The 17,191-nt window shown below is 43.2% G+C and overlaps 2 protein-coding genes across 4 annotated transcripts in view; both read left to right on the top strand.

Moving 5' to 3' along the window:
- Positions 1-17,191, top strand: part of LDLRAD3 (low density lipoprotein receptor class A domain containing 3) — an 852,030-nt gene that overhangs the window by 185,926 nt on the left and 648,913 nt on the right. The gene's annotated exons all lie outside the window — the stretch shown is intronic.
- Positions 15,684-17,191, top strand: part of PAMR1 (peptidase domain containing associated with muscle regeneration 1) — a 92,934-nt gene continuing 91,426 nt past the window's right edge. The window contains exon 1 of the mRNA XM_007521823.3: positions 15,684-15,935. Within this exon, the coding sequence (XP_007521885.1) occupies positions 15,863-15,935 (73 nt within the window). The 5' untranslated portion in view covers positions 15,684-15,862. The remainder of the gene's footprint in view (positions 15,936-17,191) is intronic.

Genomic DNA, 17,191 nt, shown 5'->3' with positions numbered 1-17,191 from the left:
GTAGAAGCTTTTTAATTTGATGTAGTCTCATTGGTTTATTTAATTTGATGTAGTCTCATTGGTTTATTTAATTTGATGTAGTCTCATTGGTTTATTTATCTTCCTTGCAATTGCATCTGTATCACTGAAGATGCTTATAAAATTTAGATGAGAAAGGGTTCTGCCAATATTTTTCTCTAAGTATTTGATAGTTTTTGGTCTAACATTCAAGTCCTTGATCCATTTGGAATTTACTTTTTGTGTCTGGTGAAATGTAGTGGTTCAGTTTCATTCTTCTGTTTGTTTCAACCCAATTCCAAAGACCTTTAATTTCATCCTCTCTATTCCTACCTTTAGGTTCCTGTTCATTAAACAGTTTTTCCTGCTTTATATCCTACTGCCTTTCAACTATCAAGATGCAGATGCTACTGTGATTCTAATCTGACTTCCCTGTGCAGACAACTTCAGCAATGTATCCTGAAATCTCACCTCTCCAGAGCCCTACCCCACTAGGGAAAGATAGAAACAGGCTGGGGAATATAGATCAACCTACCAAAGCCCATGTCCAGAGGAGAAACAGTTATAAAAGTCAGACCTTCCACCTTCTCTACACCATAAAGAATTCTGTTTCATACTCCCAGAAGGATAAAGAATAGAGAAGTCTTCAATGGAGGGGATGTGGCACAGAACTCTGGTGGTGGGTGGTGGGAACTGTATGGAATTGTACCTCTATTATCTTACAATTTTGTAAACCATTACCAAATCACTAATTGAAAAAGTGCTCAGTCCATCTAGGCATCAGCTTTCAGGGGTCAGCAATCTCCTTTGGCCTGTCCTTAGAGCTTATTGAAAGAGATTCCCCTCCATCAACAGTCCAGCCTGGGGTCCATGGTAGAGTGCACATGCTAACATGCACTAGGACACAGGTTCAAACCCCTAGTCCCCACCTGCAGGGGAAGCTTCATGAGGGGTGAGACAGTGCTGCTGGTGTCTCTCTCTCTCCCTATCTCCCCCTTCCTTTTCATTTGATCTATTTCTATCCAAAATAAATAATGACTAAATAAATAAAAATAGTCCAGCCTGTGACCTTAGAGGAGGCAACTTCTCTTTTAATCACACTCCTTAAACCATCATACACAAACCGTCTTTAGCATTATTTGGAACCTTGTTAAAAATGCAGAACAGAGTCAGAGAGGTAACTCACTTAGTAGGGCGCCTGCCTCACACGTGTGTGACCCAGGTTTGAGCTCTAAAAACCCCAGGGGGTGTGTTAGGACACCCGAGGAAGCCTCAGTGCTATGGTGTCTCTTTCTCTCTGAATGCGAAAAGTTGGCCCAGGAATAGTATCAGATCATGGTTCTGCAGAAAGGAGGAGGAAAGGAAGGAAGGAAGGAAGGAAGGAAGGAAGGAAGGAAGGAAGGAAGGAAGGAAGGAAGGAAGGAGAATACAGACTCTGAAATCCCTGTCTTAGGCCTCCAGGATCAGAGTGGTGGGCTGCCAGCAGCCAACATTGGGTCTTGTTGCCCAAGGTTGGATGTCAGAGTTGCTGTAGTTAGATCAGTTGACCTTGGTAAATAGCATTCCTGGCTGTCGTGCCCTGTACACCCCTGCTAGCATGGCACCATGACCATACTGTTCATGTGTCCATCATGCCAGAGATGGGTGGCTAATGACCAACACTGGCTAGAACCAATGAACTGAGGAATTTTTATCTACTGAGCTATTCAATCCTTTTTTTTAAATTTGAATCTAGGACACTACACATATGTAATTACTCTGCCCCCAATCAGTTTTAATTCAAAGGGAGGGAGAGACACCATAGCACTGGAGCTTTGTCCATTGCCATAGCACCTCCCATATGATGCCAGGGCTCCAACGTGGGCTCACACATGCTATTGCAGCTGCCCTGCCCATTGAGCTATCTTTCCAACCCTGTTCAATACTAGATGTGCTCTTGTCCACCAGGGTCACATTTCCATGGTTGGTGCTTGGTTCCACACAACACTACTCCGGACCTCCTTGTCTCTATCATTCAGTCTTTTCTATGTCAGTTTAAGGACCAGCCAGCAGGCCATCTGTCCCTGTTTATGAATCTATACATGTTCTTATCTCAGGCCACCTCTCCTTCCACACAGAACAGATGGCATGGTACATCACTCAAAGCTCCAACCCTTGGAAAGATTTTCCATCAGCTTTCTCATTCAAGTCTACTCCTGAATGTAGGCTATAATGTACCCACCACTCATTTTTAATTTATCCTGATGTTCTGAGATGTCCCATCTGCATACCGACCTTGGGAGTTTCCTCCTTGAGCTAGTTTTTGTGGCAAATCTATTGTAACTATATGACTACAGGTGTGAGCTGAGATAGGACGGGGAGCAAGGATCCCACTAGAGCTCCATTGTGAATATACCATTTCTGATTTAGGAATGGCCTGCTATGGACATGGGTAATGATATAGCTCAGAGTGTCTGAGAGAACTTTGCTTCAGGTGGACAGTCCTATACTCATGATTACTTGATGCCCCAGAGTCGCGTGTCCCAGGTGCCCAGGACCTGGTAGGATCCCTACATGCATACTTTGAAAAAGATGCTGTATGTAATGTGGCCTTGGTCCAAGATCCTAGTAAGGTATGTTGTGATTCTCGCAGTAGGTATGGCTGTAAGACCATTCCCAACTCCAGGGTGTAGCACCAGTAGAGACATTTTGATCTATTTTTCTGTCTTTCTAGTCACATGACATGGAGTCACCTAAACTGGACAATCTTACCTCTTGTCTTCAGTCCATCTTCCATGTCTCAGATCTATAATTTAAGACCTTTACTCTGTCTTTTCACAGCAGTTGCACCTGCAACACCTAGTGGTCTATTGATGGCATAGCCAGCACTAACTACCACCCTGGGTGTCTCTCACTCCAAGCCCCATGCTGAGCTCTTAGGATCCAGCCCAGAATTGAATTTTGAGGTGTGGAATATGCTACCTCTGGAAGTTAACCCAAACTGACCTGTAGATCATTCCTGGTGGTAAGGGGTCCAGAGTGACCTGGAACCCAACCACATCTCACCACCTCTCCTTTTTGATAATTTCTGATGTAAACACAGGAATCAGAACAAAGTTAAAACACCTGGGATGCTGGAATACAGCTTATTACTGGTGCATCAGACCCAGAATTAGCTATCACCAAAAGCTTCTAGGCCCTGATGATTTCCCTTTTATACAAAAAGAAAAGTTGACAAAAAATGATTCCCAATTATGCATACAAGGACTGAGAGATGGCAGAGGTCATAAAGGTCAAAAGCTGCCATGGCCTTTTACAAACAACCAGAAGATGGCTTGAAATCTGCCAGGGATTTTACAAACACTAGGAGCTGGAGATGAGTTAAGTTTAAGATTTATAGATGCCCTAAAGAAGCCTGGTACAAGTAGTTGCCATTAATTTCTATACAATACTTCACTGACACTAGTTGTGTTGGTTGAGTCCTCTCAGAAGCAGACACCAAGCAGAAGTACCAAGCTTGATCATCAGTGGTAATGCCTGTGAGAGGTAAAGGGGAGACAGGGAAAGGAAGGCAGAAAGAGCCTTCAGACTGCTCATGAGTGTGATACTAAAGGGTAGGGCAGACCCAGAAGAGCCTCAGGCTGATGCTACAACTCTCAGGACTGTCTGGCTAGCAAAAAAGGGAGCTCTCAAAATATTGCCCACAGGGGAATCCTGCACTGCATAGAAAGGGATTGAGGATCCGGCTGGTAGCACACCTCTCTGAGCACACATGCCTGTGTGTGCAAGTACCCAGGTTCAAGCCCTCGGTCCCCACCTGCAGGGGGAAAGCTTTGCAAGTGGTAAAGAAGGGCTGCATCTCTCTCTCTCTCTCTCTCTCTCTCTTTCTCTCTCTCTCTCTCTCTCTGTTTCCCTCTTCACTCTAGATCTCTGGCTGTCACTATCCAATAAATAAAGATAATTTTAAAAAAGAAAAAAAAGTCAAGTTGTTAAAAATTATTTTAAAAAAAGAAAGAAAGAAAGAAAGGAAGAAAAAAAAGAAAGAAAGAAAGAAACGGATTGGCCCCTATTCCCACACTGACTGGGGGTCACCTGGGAATACCATGGCATCAGTTCAAATGCTGGAATCAGGCCATTTGGAGGTAGACTCAGCAGAGCTCATACATATCCTCAAAGCTCAGTATGTGTGACTTTTTGTTGAATACCCAGCTTCTTGCTAAATCCATAAAGGATTCCTTAAAGTCCATGTACACACACACACACACACACACACACACACACACACACACACGTGTCACACTGGCTTCATTTGTGGTCCTCAAGCACATGGCTCATAGCCTTTGTATTATCTGTTCCCTCCATCTGGACTGCCCTTTCCAGATGCTTCCATAGGACAAGCTAGTATTTTACACTTCAGATCTCACTGTAAATGTCATCTTCCCAAAAGACCAGCCCTGAGTCCATAAATGAGCAATCATTTTTCAGTCACTTTTTTCAGTGTACTTCTGCTCCATTTTTGGCATCTCTTGCCATTTGATATTTTCTTCTTCACGTGTTTATGATATCTCTGCTCAGTGGCATGTTAGCAGTATAAAAATAAGAACCTTTTTGTCTTGTTAACTTGCTATCCTATTGCCAAGAAAGTGCTTATAGATAGGAGACATTCAAAAAAAAATTTTTGTTGTTGATTAATTTACAAGAGAGGGAGGGACAATCCGATGAGGGAGAGGGAGAGAGTGATGGAAGGAGAGAAAAGAGAGAGAAAGAGATAAACAGAAATAGAGAGAGAGGTGGTAGAGCATTGTTGTCATGCAGTGATGGGGATTGAACCCAGGGCCTCATGCATGACAGGAACACACTCTATTCACTGAATACTTACCCAGGCTTCTCAAAATGTTTCCTTAAAGTAAAAATTCTTCTTTACCTTGTCCATTACATAACACTTTCCATCATTTCCTTGCAGCTACTTCTTTATATTACATATAATGTAGATGTGATTATAATCCAAAGACATACAAAAAATGTTTTAAGTAACACCTATCTATATACTTGCCTCAAAGACAGATGTTAACAGTTCTTCCTCCCTTGCTATGGGTTTCTCCTCTGTTTCTTCTGTATTTTAGTTAAGGTTCATACCCCATAATTTACCTCCTTTTTTCCAGTGGTAACAGCTATCCTGATAGCATTGTATGCCACTCCTATGACTGATTGAGAACTCTAACATTATGTGTTTGTATTCCTAAGGAATATATGCTATTTTTATATTTGGGCATTTTACGTTAGTGCTTACATGTTGTATATATCCTTCTAGTCATCCAGGGCCTTTATTATTATTGTAGAGCCACAAAATTAAACCATTCTAGAGTTAATCTACCCGTGGACTTGTTGCTGTGGAAGACTGCAGGAGTCTTTATTTAAGCTGCATGAATTGGCCTTTTTGTTCTGTATGGTTGAAAGCCTGTTCATTGCAATAGTCTTGTTCTATTTACACTTTACATTGTTGACGCTCCAAAAGAAAAAAAAAACTGATAGCTAACAGTTTTCTTTTGACTACATGTTTACTAGAGTAGAGATAATTTTAGTTTTTCCTCAAACACAGATTACCCAATTCAGAAACCCATGATTTATTGCTATGTGATAACTTTAGCAGCTTAAAAGAGAACACTTAGCTATCTCATCCAGTTCCTGAAGACCAAAGGTCTGGGAGCTACCTACAGGGTTGCTCAAAGGTTTCATGAAGTTGTAGTCATGTTGTACTGTGGGGAGTCAGCAGGGCTGGAAAATCTACTTTCAAACTCATGTGACTATTGTCAGGAGGCTTCACTTCTGTCCTTGTGAGATTCACATGCTCAGATGACATGGTAGCTGGCCTCTCCAATAGCAATGATGTGGATGAGAGAGAGAGAAGGAATGGGACTCCCCCATAGTCCCACTAAGAATCACATAGGTAATGAAGCTGAAGGGTTGTCATTCCACACGTGAAGTCTCTGGATACATTCTGAGGTGAAGCATGTTGAGGTAGCAATGCTCCCAGAGGGATAGAGAATGGGAAAGCTACCATGGGAGGGGGTGGGTTATGGGGATTGGGTGTTGGGAATTGTGTGGAGTTGTACCCCTCCTACCTTATGCTTTTGTTCACTAATCCTTTCTTAAAAAAAAAAAAAAAAAAAGAATCACATAGGTCTCACCAGCTGGGAGTTATCTTTTTTTCTCAAATGCTTGGTTTTCTTTTCCTTCATCTTTTTTTTTTTAAGATTTTATTTATTAATGAGAAAGATAGAACCAGACAGGGGCCAGAGTGGTGGTGCACGTGGTTGAGCGCACATGTTACAGTGCACAAGGACCCGGGTTCAAGCCTCTAGTCCCCACCTGCACGGGGAAAGCTTCACAAGTAGGGAAGCAGTGCTTCAGGTGTCTCTCTGTCTCTCTCCCTCTCTATTTCCCCCTTCCCTCTCGATTTCTGGCCGTCTCTATCTAATAAATAAAGATAATAATAAGAATTTTTTTTAATCATTCAAAAAAAAAGACAGAACTAGACATCACTCTGGTACATGTATTGCTGGGGATTGAACTCAGGACCTCATGCTTGAGAGTCCAGTGCTTTGTCCATTGCACCACTTTCCAGACCATGGGAGTTATCTTTAATTGCTCTCTGTTATCCTCCACATTTGATCAATGGCTGATCCATCCTGATCACCTGGACAGAGCCTCTCACTTCTCTTCCTTCCATTGACTACAGGATGCAGTCAGACACATACCAGGCTAAAATACTAATCTGATCCAATCACCTACCCTCATGTTGTTTTTCCCTGCACTTAGAGTAAGTCCATGGTTCTCAAGGTCTGTCTGCATCCCTAGCCTCCTTGTTACTTGGTTCTCCTTGTCCATTGTCCTCTATTCATTCTCCCCATGTCCTTTTCTCCTTTTCTTCTTCCTCCTCCTCTTCTTCTTCTTCTTCTCCTTCTCCTTCTCCTTCTCCTCCTTCTCCTTCTCCTTCTCCTTCTCCTTCTCCTTCTCCTTCTCCTTCTCCTTCTCCTTCTCCTTCTCCTTCTCCTTCTCCTTCTCCTCCTTCTCCTCCTCCTCCTCCTTCTCCTTCTCCTTCTCCTTCTCCTTCTCCTTCTCCTTCTCCTTCTCCTTCTCCTTCTCCTTCTCCTTCTTCTTCTTCTTCTTTTGGTCTGAAGTGCAAGGTCACTCCCTCAGGGAAGCTTTACTGATGCTCTGACAAGTTTGCATGCCTGTATGCGTATGCCTCTTACATGCTTCCAGAGTGTTCTGTCCTTATCCACCACAATTACTTGCTCAATGCGTCATTGTTATCTAGTCTATAATTCTGCAGGTTTTGCTATCAGCCATATTCCCAAGCTCCAAAATGATGCCTGGTACACAGTATGTCTGCAATGAATTATGCTGAGTCAGTGAATGAATGATTATTTGTTAACAAGATAAACATTTGCATTTTCTCTTTTATGTCCTTCTGTGGACAGAGATAAGGTTGCTTTATATGTATGTATCTATATATTTATATATAGATACATAGATATATATAGTTTCTTTGTATGTGCATACAGATGTGTATATATATGTAGGTATAAGTATCCTATTTATGGCATTGAATAATGTGGCAGGATTGAACTAGACATTCAATACAAGACCTAACTAAGAAATTTTCTGGGTCTTGTGACAAAGGTTTTCTTTAATCAAACTGTAATCAAGTTTCTGTAAGCCCCTTTCCCCCAGCTTGATCTTCTCCTTGAGTTTTGTCCTTAAGAGCAAGCATACCACTAAACCAATTTAGTGAGATTTCATCATCACTAATATTTGATCACCTACAACATCTGATTAAATTCCTAGTCTCTCCCATTCCCCAAATGATACCTGATTACCCTGACCTGCCTTCATAAGAGTCTTGTCAAATAATTTCAGGCAGGATCCTCCCGTGATATTTCCTCATAATTTCCCCACCCTATTTCCCCCCACTCTGTTCCTTGACTATAAATTTAACATCGAGATAAGGTCCACTCAGAAGAGTCCTATCAATTTATCTTCAGACACTCTAGACCTTCAACTGGTAATAAAAATGTGCAAAGAAAAATCATTCATGGGGGTTGGGTGGTAGCGTGGCAGGTTAAGCACATGTGATGCGAAGTGCAAGGACTGGCCTAAGGATCCTGGTTCGAGCCCCTGGCTCCTCACCTGCAGGGGAGTCACTTGACAAGCGGTGAAGCAGGTCTGCAGGTGTCTTTCTTTTCCCCTCTCTGTCTTCCCTTCCTTTGTCCATTTCTCTCTGTCCTATCCAACAACGATGACATCAAAAATAACAACAATAATGACTACAACAACAATAAAACAAGGGCAACAAAAGGGAAAATAAATAATAATGAAAAAATCATTCCTGAATTTGATTCAACTCAACATGGGGATGTAACTCAACTTGTATTACAATTCCTAAAGAAAATGATTCTACTTAGAATAATTTAAGTATTGAAAGGAGAACTTTTTTTTGGAAATTCTAAGATTAGATGTTGATAGTTGTAATAATGGTCAACATTGATTTAGCTACTATTGTGTATACCAGCTTCATTGTAATCTTCTCACCAAAATTATAGGGTAGTTTCCTTCTTTTTACAGATAAGGAAACTGAAGTTCAGAAGGACCAGTGAACTTTCTCAGGTTCACACAGCCACTATGTAGTAGAGCTTCCATTTCCTTCTGAGAACTGTTCAGTGTTTTTTTTCAAACCATTGTATTCTGCTGCCTTCCCCTGGGAATTATTTCTACCTTTTCCTCCCTTCCCCACTCCCGGTGCTTCAGTGAGTCCGTCACTTGGGTTGTGGTTGAAATGTTTGCCAGTGTTCTATGTAAAGTTTTATAGTTCAATTGCATAATAGACATTGTTGTATTCTTTTTTTTTTTTTCTTGTAGACAGAGAGAAATTGAGAGGGAAGGTACGCAGAGAGGGAAGGAAGGAGGGAGAGAAGGAAGGAAGGAGGGAGAGAAAGAAGGAAGGAGGGAGAGAGAGAGAGAGGGAGAGGGAGAGGAAGGGAGGGAGAGGGAGAGGGAGAGAGAGAGAGAGAGAGATCTTCAGTATTGCTTCACCACTTATGAAGTTTCCCCACCTGCAAGCCAGGAACAGGGACTTGAAGCCAGGTAATGTGCATACACTTAACCTGATATGCCACCTCCCAGCCCCAACACTATTTTTAAATGGAGTTTGTTATATTTTTTTAATGAGAAAAAGATACAAAGAGAAAGATACACAGAGAGGGGCTAAGTGATGGTGCTCCTGGTTGAGCACGCATGTTACAAGGCGTAAGGACCCAGGTTCAAGCTCCCAGTGCCCATCTGAAGGGGTAAAGCTTTGTGAGTGGTGAAGCAAGGCTGCAGGTGTCTGTCTCTATTCATCTCTATCGCCCCCTACCCTTTCAATTTCTGACTATCTCTATCCAATAAATACATAAAGATAATTTTAAAAATTAAATAAAATCAAGTTTTTACAAAAGAAAGATAATGCAGAGAAAGTGAACAGAGCAATGCTCAACTCTGGTTTATGGTACTATGGGAGATTATACCTGGGACTGCAGAGCGTCAAGCATGAAAGACTTTTTGCATAACCACAATACTATCTTCCCCACCCTTTTTTAAAATGAAGTTTAAAATAGATATATGTAAATCAAGACTAGGTTTCCAACAAATGATTCAGGAGCACATTGACTGGGAAGGAGGGAAATTTGCCAGCTCTCAGCAATTTGCAAGTAGAATGACATAAAACAAGAAGAATGTGGTCAGAGAAAGAACCACAGACGCACCTACCCCCTTGTCTGCCTCCCAGTGGAAAAGAGAATGGAGCTTAGCCAGACCTAGAAGCAAGGCGTGATTGTTTGTTTGTAGGTGAACAGCCGGGATTCATTAGGACTGGGGAGACTTTCATGGTGGAGCCGGCTACAGCAGATCCTGATGGAAGGACCCTTGTCTGTTCTGCAAACCTACACTTCTCCATCTCTAAATCTGGTTGACCTGAACTTTATGTTGTGTACAGCTGATGAAAAAAAGCTCAGTTTCCTGCTGTCTGGGCAGCCTCTCTTGGGTCTGCACGTCAGTTCCACCCCAGTTCTTTTTTCTCTCGCTTTCCCACTGTTGGATTATTACCTAGTAGCTGACCTGCCAGAGTCACACATTGGAGGCAGGGAAGCTGTTGGCATCATTCATGGGGATGCCTTCTCTGTGGATTCTTTCTATGAATGTTGACATTCATGGGGCCTACCTTCTTGGTGGCACTAAAAAAAGGTACAGGTTTTGTTAGGGTCTCTCATCCTCTCTTTAAAAAATTAGTGGGTATTATATTCTGATATGTAATTAAGTGGGTGACTCAACTGTTGATATCTGAGCACTGATAGTAAGTAGATAGTTCTTTTGTTTTCCTTTGCCTACATTTTTTTGAGGTAATTCTGAATTCCAGGTACCATTTCCTACTTCTACACCTGACAACCTTTTTTTTAAAGCCCACAATCTTTTTTTTTAATTTTTTATTTATAAAAAGGAAACACTGACAAAAACAACAGGATAAGAGGGGTACAACTCCACACAACTCCCACTCCCCTGATAGCTTTTCTATTCTTTAACCGTCTGGGAGTATGGACCCAGGGTCATTGTGGGGTGCAGAAGGTGGAAGGTCTGGCTTCTGTAATTGCTTCCCTGCTGAACATGGGCACTGGCAGGTCGATCCATACTAACAGCCTGAAGCCCACAATCTTTTAATGCTTTATTTTCTCAGTAGTTAGAGTGGAGATAACCACAATAAAATAGTCAACATTTACAGAGAACTTAATAGATTGAAGCACTGCACTGAGCTTTTTATTGTAAGCCTAACTGGGATAAGTACTGTTTTTCTTTCCACTTAACAGATGAGAAGGCAAATGGTGAAATACCCCAGCCAGCTGTGCACAGGTAGAAAGTGGTCCAGCTAAATTTAACACTAGGCAGTATGATCCAGGACAAGTACTCTCAAGGCAGAAATGGAGTTAAAGAAAAAAAATAAAAAAGGAAGGAGGTCTTTCAAAATATCTGTCTTGTAGTTTTTAGCTTTGAATAAAAAATAATTGTACATACTATTATTTTCCCTAAATCCAACAGCAGTGCTGGGTGTTAACTTATGAGGTCAGTGTGTTTTTTATTTTTTTTTATTTTATTTTCCCTTTTGTTGCCCTTGTTTTTATTATTGTTGTAGTTATTGTTGCTGTTGTTATTTATGATGTTGTTAGATAGGACAGAGAGAAATGGAGAGAGGAGGGCAAGACAGAGAGGAGGAGAAACAGTTAGACACCTGCAGATCTGCTTCACTGCCTGTGAAGCGACCCCCCCTGCAAGTGGGGAGCCGGGGGCTTGAACCGGGATCCTTATGCCGGTCACTGCGCTTTGCGCCAGAGGTCAGTGTTTTAATGTTAGCTTATGAAGGTCAGAAAACATGAGTTTGCAATTTCCCTTGAGACTTTGAGGAAGGCTATATCTTATACCAAGCCTTTTTTATTTTTCTGGCTGGATTCTCCTTTACTTGTAGCACAACTATGATTTCACTGCTCCTAGTTCTATGTTTTTACATTTTTTATTCAGAGAACAGAGAGACTAAAACACCAGAGCTTCCCCTGGTGCAGTGGCACTGCCTAATGGTGCCGGGGTTTGCTGCACACAAGCAAGGCATGCACCCTAACATAAAATTTATCCCCTACTCCCCAGTGAAAAGCTGTCCTTGTGCTTGTTTAAAATAAATTTCATTTGAATAGGGTGAATCTTCACAGTGTGTCTGCTTCAGATACAAATACAGCTAAGATTATTACTTACAAATTACTTAGTGTCAACTGCAGAGGACCTGATATATTTGGCTGTTGGAAAAGTCATAGTACATTTTTTGCATAGAAAAATACGTCATGACTTTTCTGACAACTCAGTACATAGTCTCAATAAGTTATTTCAGTCTACAAAGTAGGTATTGTTATTTCCATTTTGTAGACGAGAAAGCGGAAACCCAGAGAGTTAACTTGGCTAATGTGATTGTCTTGGGAGGAAAAACACACATGGCCGTTCTTTCTTCAAGTCTTTGTTTTGTGTATTTCTTTTGCTTTCACATTACTGCCATACTCACATTTGATATTTCTAGTCATCACATGTGGGAGTTTTTTTTTTCTCTCTGACAAGCAAATCTGTAACAACTATTGGGTGCACTACAACCTTCTTCATTTATGACTCTGAAACTAGTGTCAGATACCACAGGCTAAGATGGCTTCAATCCCATGAGACTGACTCCTCCACTTCAGATGCTGTTTACAGGCTACCCACAATTTTTGTCCCACTTGGCTCTGAATAAGAGGTTCCCATGATCTCCTCCCCACTGGATTTGATTATTTGATAGAGCAGTTGAAAGAACTCAGTGAAACATTGACTTGCATTTGCCAGTTTATTAACTGACATGAAGGAGGATGCAGGTGAACCACCAGCCTGAATAGCTGAAATATGGGAGTGTCCTGAACATAGGAGCTACATCCCCATGTTACGACTGTGTTGCCCTCTCAGTTCTTTGGCAGTGTTCCCATCCTGCAAATTCTCCATAAGTACTTGGATTCCTATGGTGGCTTCAGTATGTGGGCTTGATTGATAATTAATCCCATTTGCAACTGTTCTTCCTTCTCCCGAGAATGAGGGATGTGACTGAAAATTCCAAGCTTCCAGTCCCGGCTGACTCTTTCCGGTGACCACCCTTCACCCAGGGTTCCACCCAGAGTTGCCTCCTTAGGACAAAAGAGACTTCCATGACTCAGGAACCCCCCAAGGGATTCAGTTCCTCCATGCCCTGAACTTAGATCAAGATCAAATATTAGAAGATGCTTCTAGATCTTTCACCAGTTATGAAATTCCAAGAGTTGCTGGTTCTCTGTATTACAAACTTGGGGCAAAGACCAATACATATTCTGTGTATCTGAGAGTCCTACAGTCAGAAAGCAGGGCCTCAAAAATTGAACCAAGCTCTCTGTTGAGCTCTTGTTCTAGGTCATGCTGCATCAGTGGACCTCAGCAGCAGGGCTAGGATTTAGGGATTTCTCCAGGGAGGAACACTTGTGTCCGGATTCCTGCCCATTCAGTAGCTCCGAGCTCTGGGGCTTTTACCTCCATGTGCTTCTCCTACCATTTCTCCTTTTGTCTTCCATTGCTTTCTTCAAGGTTCCATCACTCATACCAGTTGCTCTCTCATTTTTTTTTTTTTTTTGCTTCCAGGGTTATCACTGGGGCTCAGTGCCAGCACTATGAATCCACTGCTCCTGGAGGCTATTTTTCCCATTTTGTTGCCCTTGTTGTGGTTCTTATTGTCGTTATAGCTGTTGTTGTTAGATAGGACAGAGAGAAATAGAGAAAGGAGGGGAAGACAGATAGGAGGAGAGAAAGATAGACACCTGCAGACCTGCTTCACCGCTTGTGAAGTAACCCTCCTACAGGTGGGGAGCTGAGGGCTTGAACCAGGATCCTTCTGCCTGTCCTTGCCTTTTGCACCGTGTGCGCTTAACCCACTGCACTACTGCCCAGCGCCCCCCCTCATTTTATATATAGTCAACTTTATCTTTTCAACTGAAGTAACATTGTGTGAGATGTTGCAAGTGTGCATCACTGAACATCACATGGGTGTGTACTACATTGAGTTCATCTCTGGAGATTCAATTCCGTGCTTCCTCACACATCTGTCTTCTTTGTCCCAATTTACCCACCCGCCCCCATGTTTTCTCTCTTGTTTTTTAGTAACCACTAATTGGCTGTATAGTCCAAGAGTTCATTTTTTGTTGTAGTTAGTTCATCTGTTTGTTTATCTCTCTACAGACCAGATGATTTCATATCAGTGAAATTACATAGTGTTTATCTTTCTCCACCAATTGAGCTCTTGTCAAACAAGGGTGACTTTTCATCCTAGGATGTCTCTTTGCTCCTAAACCACCAGAGCTCTTTCCCCCCATCTTTTAACTACAGAATAAACTTAAATACCTAGGTCACACATTTCCTCTTTTCCTGTTCTCTGTCACACCCATTTTACTGTCTCTCTGTCTCTGGAGTTTGCGTTTGTTCTGATATTGATCTATATTTTTCTCTGTTAAAATAACATTGTAATGACATACACTGTCATGGATCCTTGGGAAAAGAATATACACTATAATAGAAACATAGAATACCATTTCACACTGGCACTAACCTAACTCTGCCCTTCTTCCTAGAAAGGTCTCTCCGGCCCTCCCAGGAATGAGATCCCCTGGGATTCCTCTTCCCCGCCTAAGTACTAATGAGCACATATTTCTCCCAATTTTTTGCTACTTCACATGATGGCATAAGCTAGTACCACACATGACTCAGAGCTCCAGCTTCCCAGAGTCAGACCTGGATGCTAGTCCTGTTCTGGTGCTTTTGATCAAGTCACCTTGGGCAAGCTACTTAATTTGGTCTTTGTTTCTGCATCCACGCTGTGTGGACAGCACCGTGGTTGTACACCATAACTGTAATGAGTAAACAGAATTCTATGCACATAGCCTCCTAAGAAGCAGTAGAGCCTTCTGCCTGGGACTAAAACTTACGAGTCCAAGCTGTGTGTGTTCAACTCTAGCTTTACCACTTACTATTGAACACTCTGGGACTTCAGAGGAAGAAATAAGTTAACACATGTAAGGTTCCTCCATAGTTGGGGCAGCAAAATTGAATTGATATTGTTGTTGTTACTATTTTAAACCAAAGCACTGCTCATTTCTGGCTTCTGGTGGCACTGGGGGTTGAACCTGGGACCTCAGACCCTTGGGCATGGAAGTCATTTACATAGCCATTATGCTATTTCCCCAATCCTTAGAAATTGATTTTTAAAATACTAGTGGTTGTCTTGCAAAACATCCTAGACTGGAGATCCTCACACTAGAGACTGTGCCATGTGTACTTGAGCCCAGTACCCCACCTGACATGTGTATGGAATTATTTATGTTGCTTTATGCACTTTGATGGGCATTTTGGAAAGGTAAATTTTCCTGAGAGGAAAAGGATGCAGTTGGCACACTTGGGACTCCGTGAAGCAAACACAAGGAGGGTGGACAGCTTGGGAAACTGAGGTGGAGGGGGAGACATTGGCTCCCTTCTTCTTCTAGCGTTTGCCCTTCTTCCATAGCCAGTCAACAGCAAAGCTGTCAGGAGCTGCTTGTTGCTGGCTTTGAAAGTGACTGGGATCCATGTGGATTCAGTCGGCTAGGAAGGATCGTCAGTTTCCCCAATGAATGGGTACTCACGGGATGCATCACGAGAAGGTCGATCCAATGCAACCCATTGGCTCCCTTATTCCTGCTGTCACTGGAATCCCTACACCCCCACAGCCCTAGGTGGTGGTGTTTTTGTGTCTGGGTGGCAGAGCCTTGGGGTTTCAGGTCTCATCTGCCCAGCCCATATCACACAGCCCCGCTAACTCAGTCACGGGAATTGGGGTGGGGGTTTCCCTCGGAGGATGCCGCTGGGCTGTTGGGTATAGCTGGGGCTCACTTTCCTGCAGCTCCTTACCAAGTAGTGTTTAGGTCCTTACCAAGTAGCATTTAGGACTTTTCCTCTCCCAGCCCAACCGAAGGAGCCCAGACTGACCTAATCTGGCCTCTGTGGGTCCCTCCCAGCCGCGGCCACACCTCCTGCCCCCCCCCCACCCCCCGCAAGGGTTAAGGTCTGGCTGAAGGTGGTTCCCCCTCCAGAAGCTGGTGCTGGAGCCTGGCTCGCTGAAACCCGAGCTCCTGCTCAGCTGGAGCTGGGGAGGTCCCTGAAAGCAGCACAGCTGGCCAAGGTCCCTGCTCAGCAGTCAGTCAGTCACTCGGGCACCTCCGGTCTGGCTGCGGGAAAGATGGAGCTGGGCTGGTGCGCGCAGCTGGGACTAGCATTCCTGCAGCTCCTTCTCATCTCGTCCTTGCCTAGAGGTACTGTGAATAGCATTCAGGGGACCCAAGGAGGGGACATGTCCCTCTTGGGATCTCTAGGATGGAGCTGGACCAAAGAATCCCAAGAGATGGAGCTGGGAATATGGTGGGAGGTTCTTCTAGAGATAGTCTTTGGGGGGGGGGTGGCTAGTAGTGCTGGAGCGCCTGTCACCTTCCCTGAAAAAGTGACACCGTTTTGTTGTTACACATCCTGTGGGACTTAACTGCATCAGAATGGGTTATAAGCTCTGGTCTCATCAGCTCATTTTTATTTGATTTGCATGAGCTAAGTTTCTCTGGAAAAAGCCCCTTCCAAGATGAAGGAGAAGGAAGGGAACAAATAAACAGTGTTCCTTCTGGTGTGTCTTGTTTGGTGCAATCTCACAGCCTCCAGAAAAGGTTCCTCAGTGTGTGCACTCTTTCTCCCCAAGAATGAGCAATAAGAAAAAAGCGAGGTGAAAAGTGCAAGTTGTTTCTGGGGACACAACATGTTTGTTTAGATAGGGCTTTGGCTTGTGGGCTTTTTGTGTGCCAGGTATTCTGAACCTGAAAACCCCACAGTCTGTTGTACTCTTGGGAGCCTCTTGTCCCTGCAGTGGGGCAGGAACAAAGGGCTTAGCATGTTGCTCTGTGACAGGAAGTGGAGACTTCTTAGGTGCATCTGTTCTTGTATGGCAAGGTGTCAGGAGCTCAGGTGAGACCTGGCAAGGGCAAGGTAGGTGAAGGTGTGCAGATAGAACAGATCATTCACTCTGCACAGGAGAGGGCTAGGTGAGCCTTTGCTGACCCCTGTCCCCATGTTCCCCTGTCACCTAAGAAGTGATGTACCACTGCAGCAATTAGCTGGCAAGTGCCCAAGAATGAAATAGGATGAATGAGGAGACAAGGATGCTAAGTGCAATCACTTAGAACTGGACTAGAAAGCATGGCCCTTCGTAGTAAACTAAGAACAAAAACGGGTGCGCAACCTGTTTCCCTGTCCCCCTTCTTGCCTGTTTTGGTCAGACCTCTTTGCCTCTCTATAGTCTGCCTGTCCCAGGTGAAATCTTCCTTGATGCTGATTTACTGTTCTAATGAAGTATTTTATTTGAATTTTGTCTCATCTGAAGTAGCTCAAAGACAATAAAGGAGACAGAATGAGCCTGCTAGGGGGGGGTGACAATCTATAAATGCTTGCCCAGTGGGTAAGTTGATGTCTGTCCACTAAGACTTCTCTTTGCGACCTCCCTGCTTTTGGACTAGAATTTCTGGGCAGG

The sequence above is a fragment of the Erinaceus europaeus genome, chromosome 17 (assembly GCF_950295315.1).
Source record: "Erinaceus europaeus chromosome 17, mEriEur2.1, whole genome shotgun sequence".
Classification (NCBI taxonomy): Eukaryota; Metazoa; Chordata; class Mammalia; order Eulipotyphla; family Erinaceidae; genus Erinaceus; species Erinaceus europaeus.
This window is presented reverse-complemented; position numbering and strand designations above follow the sequence as displayed.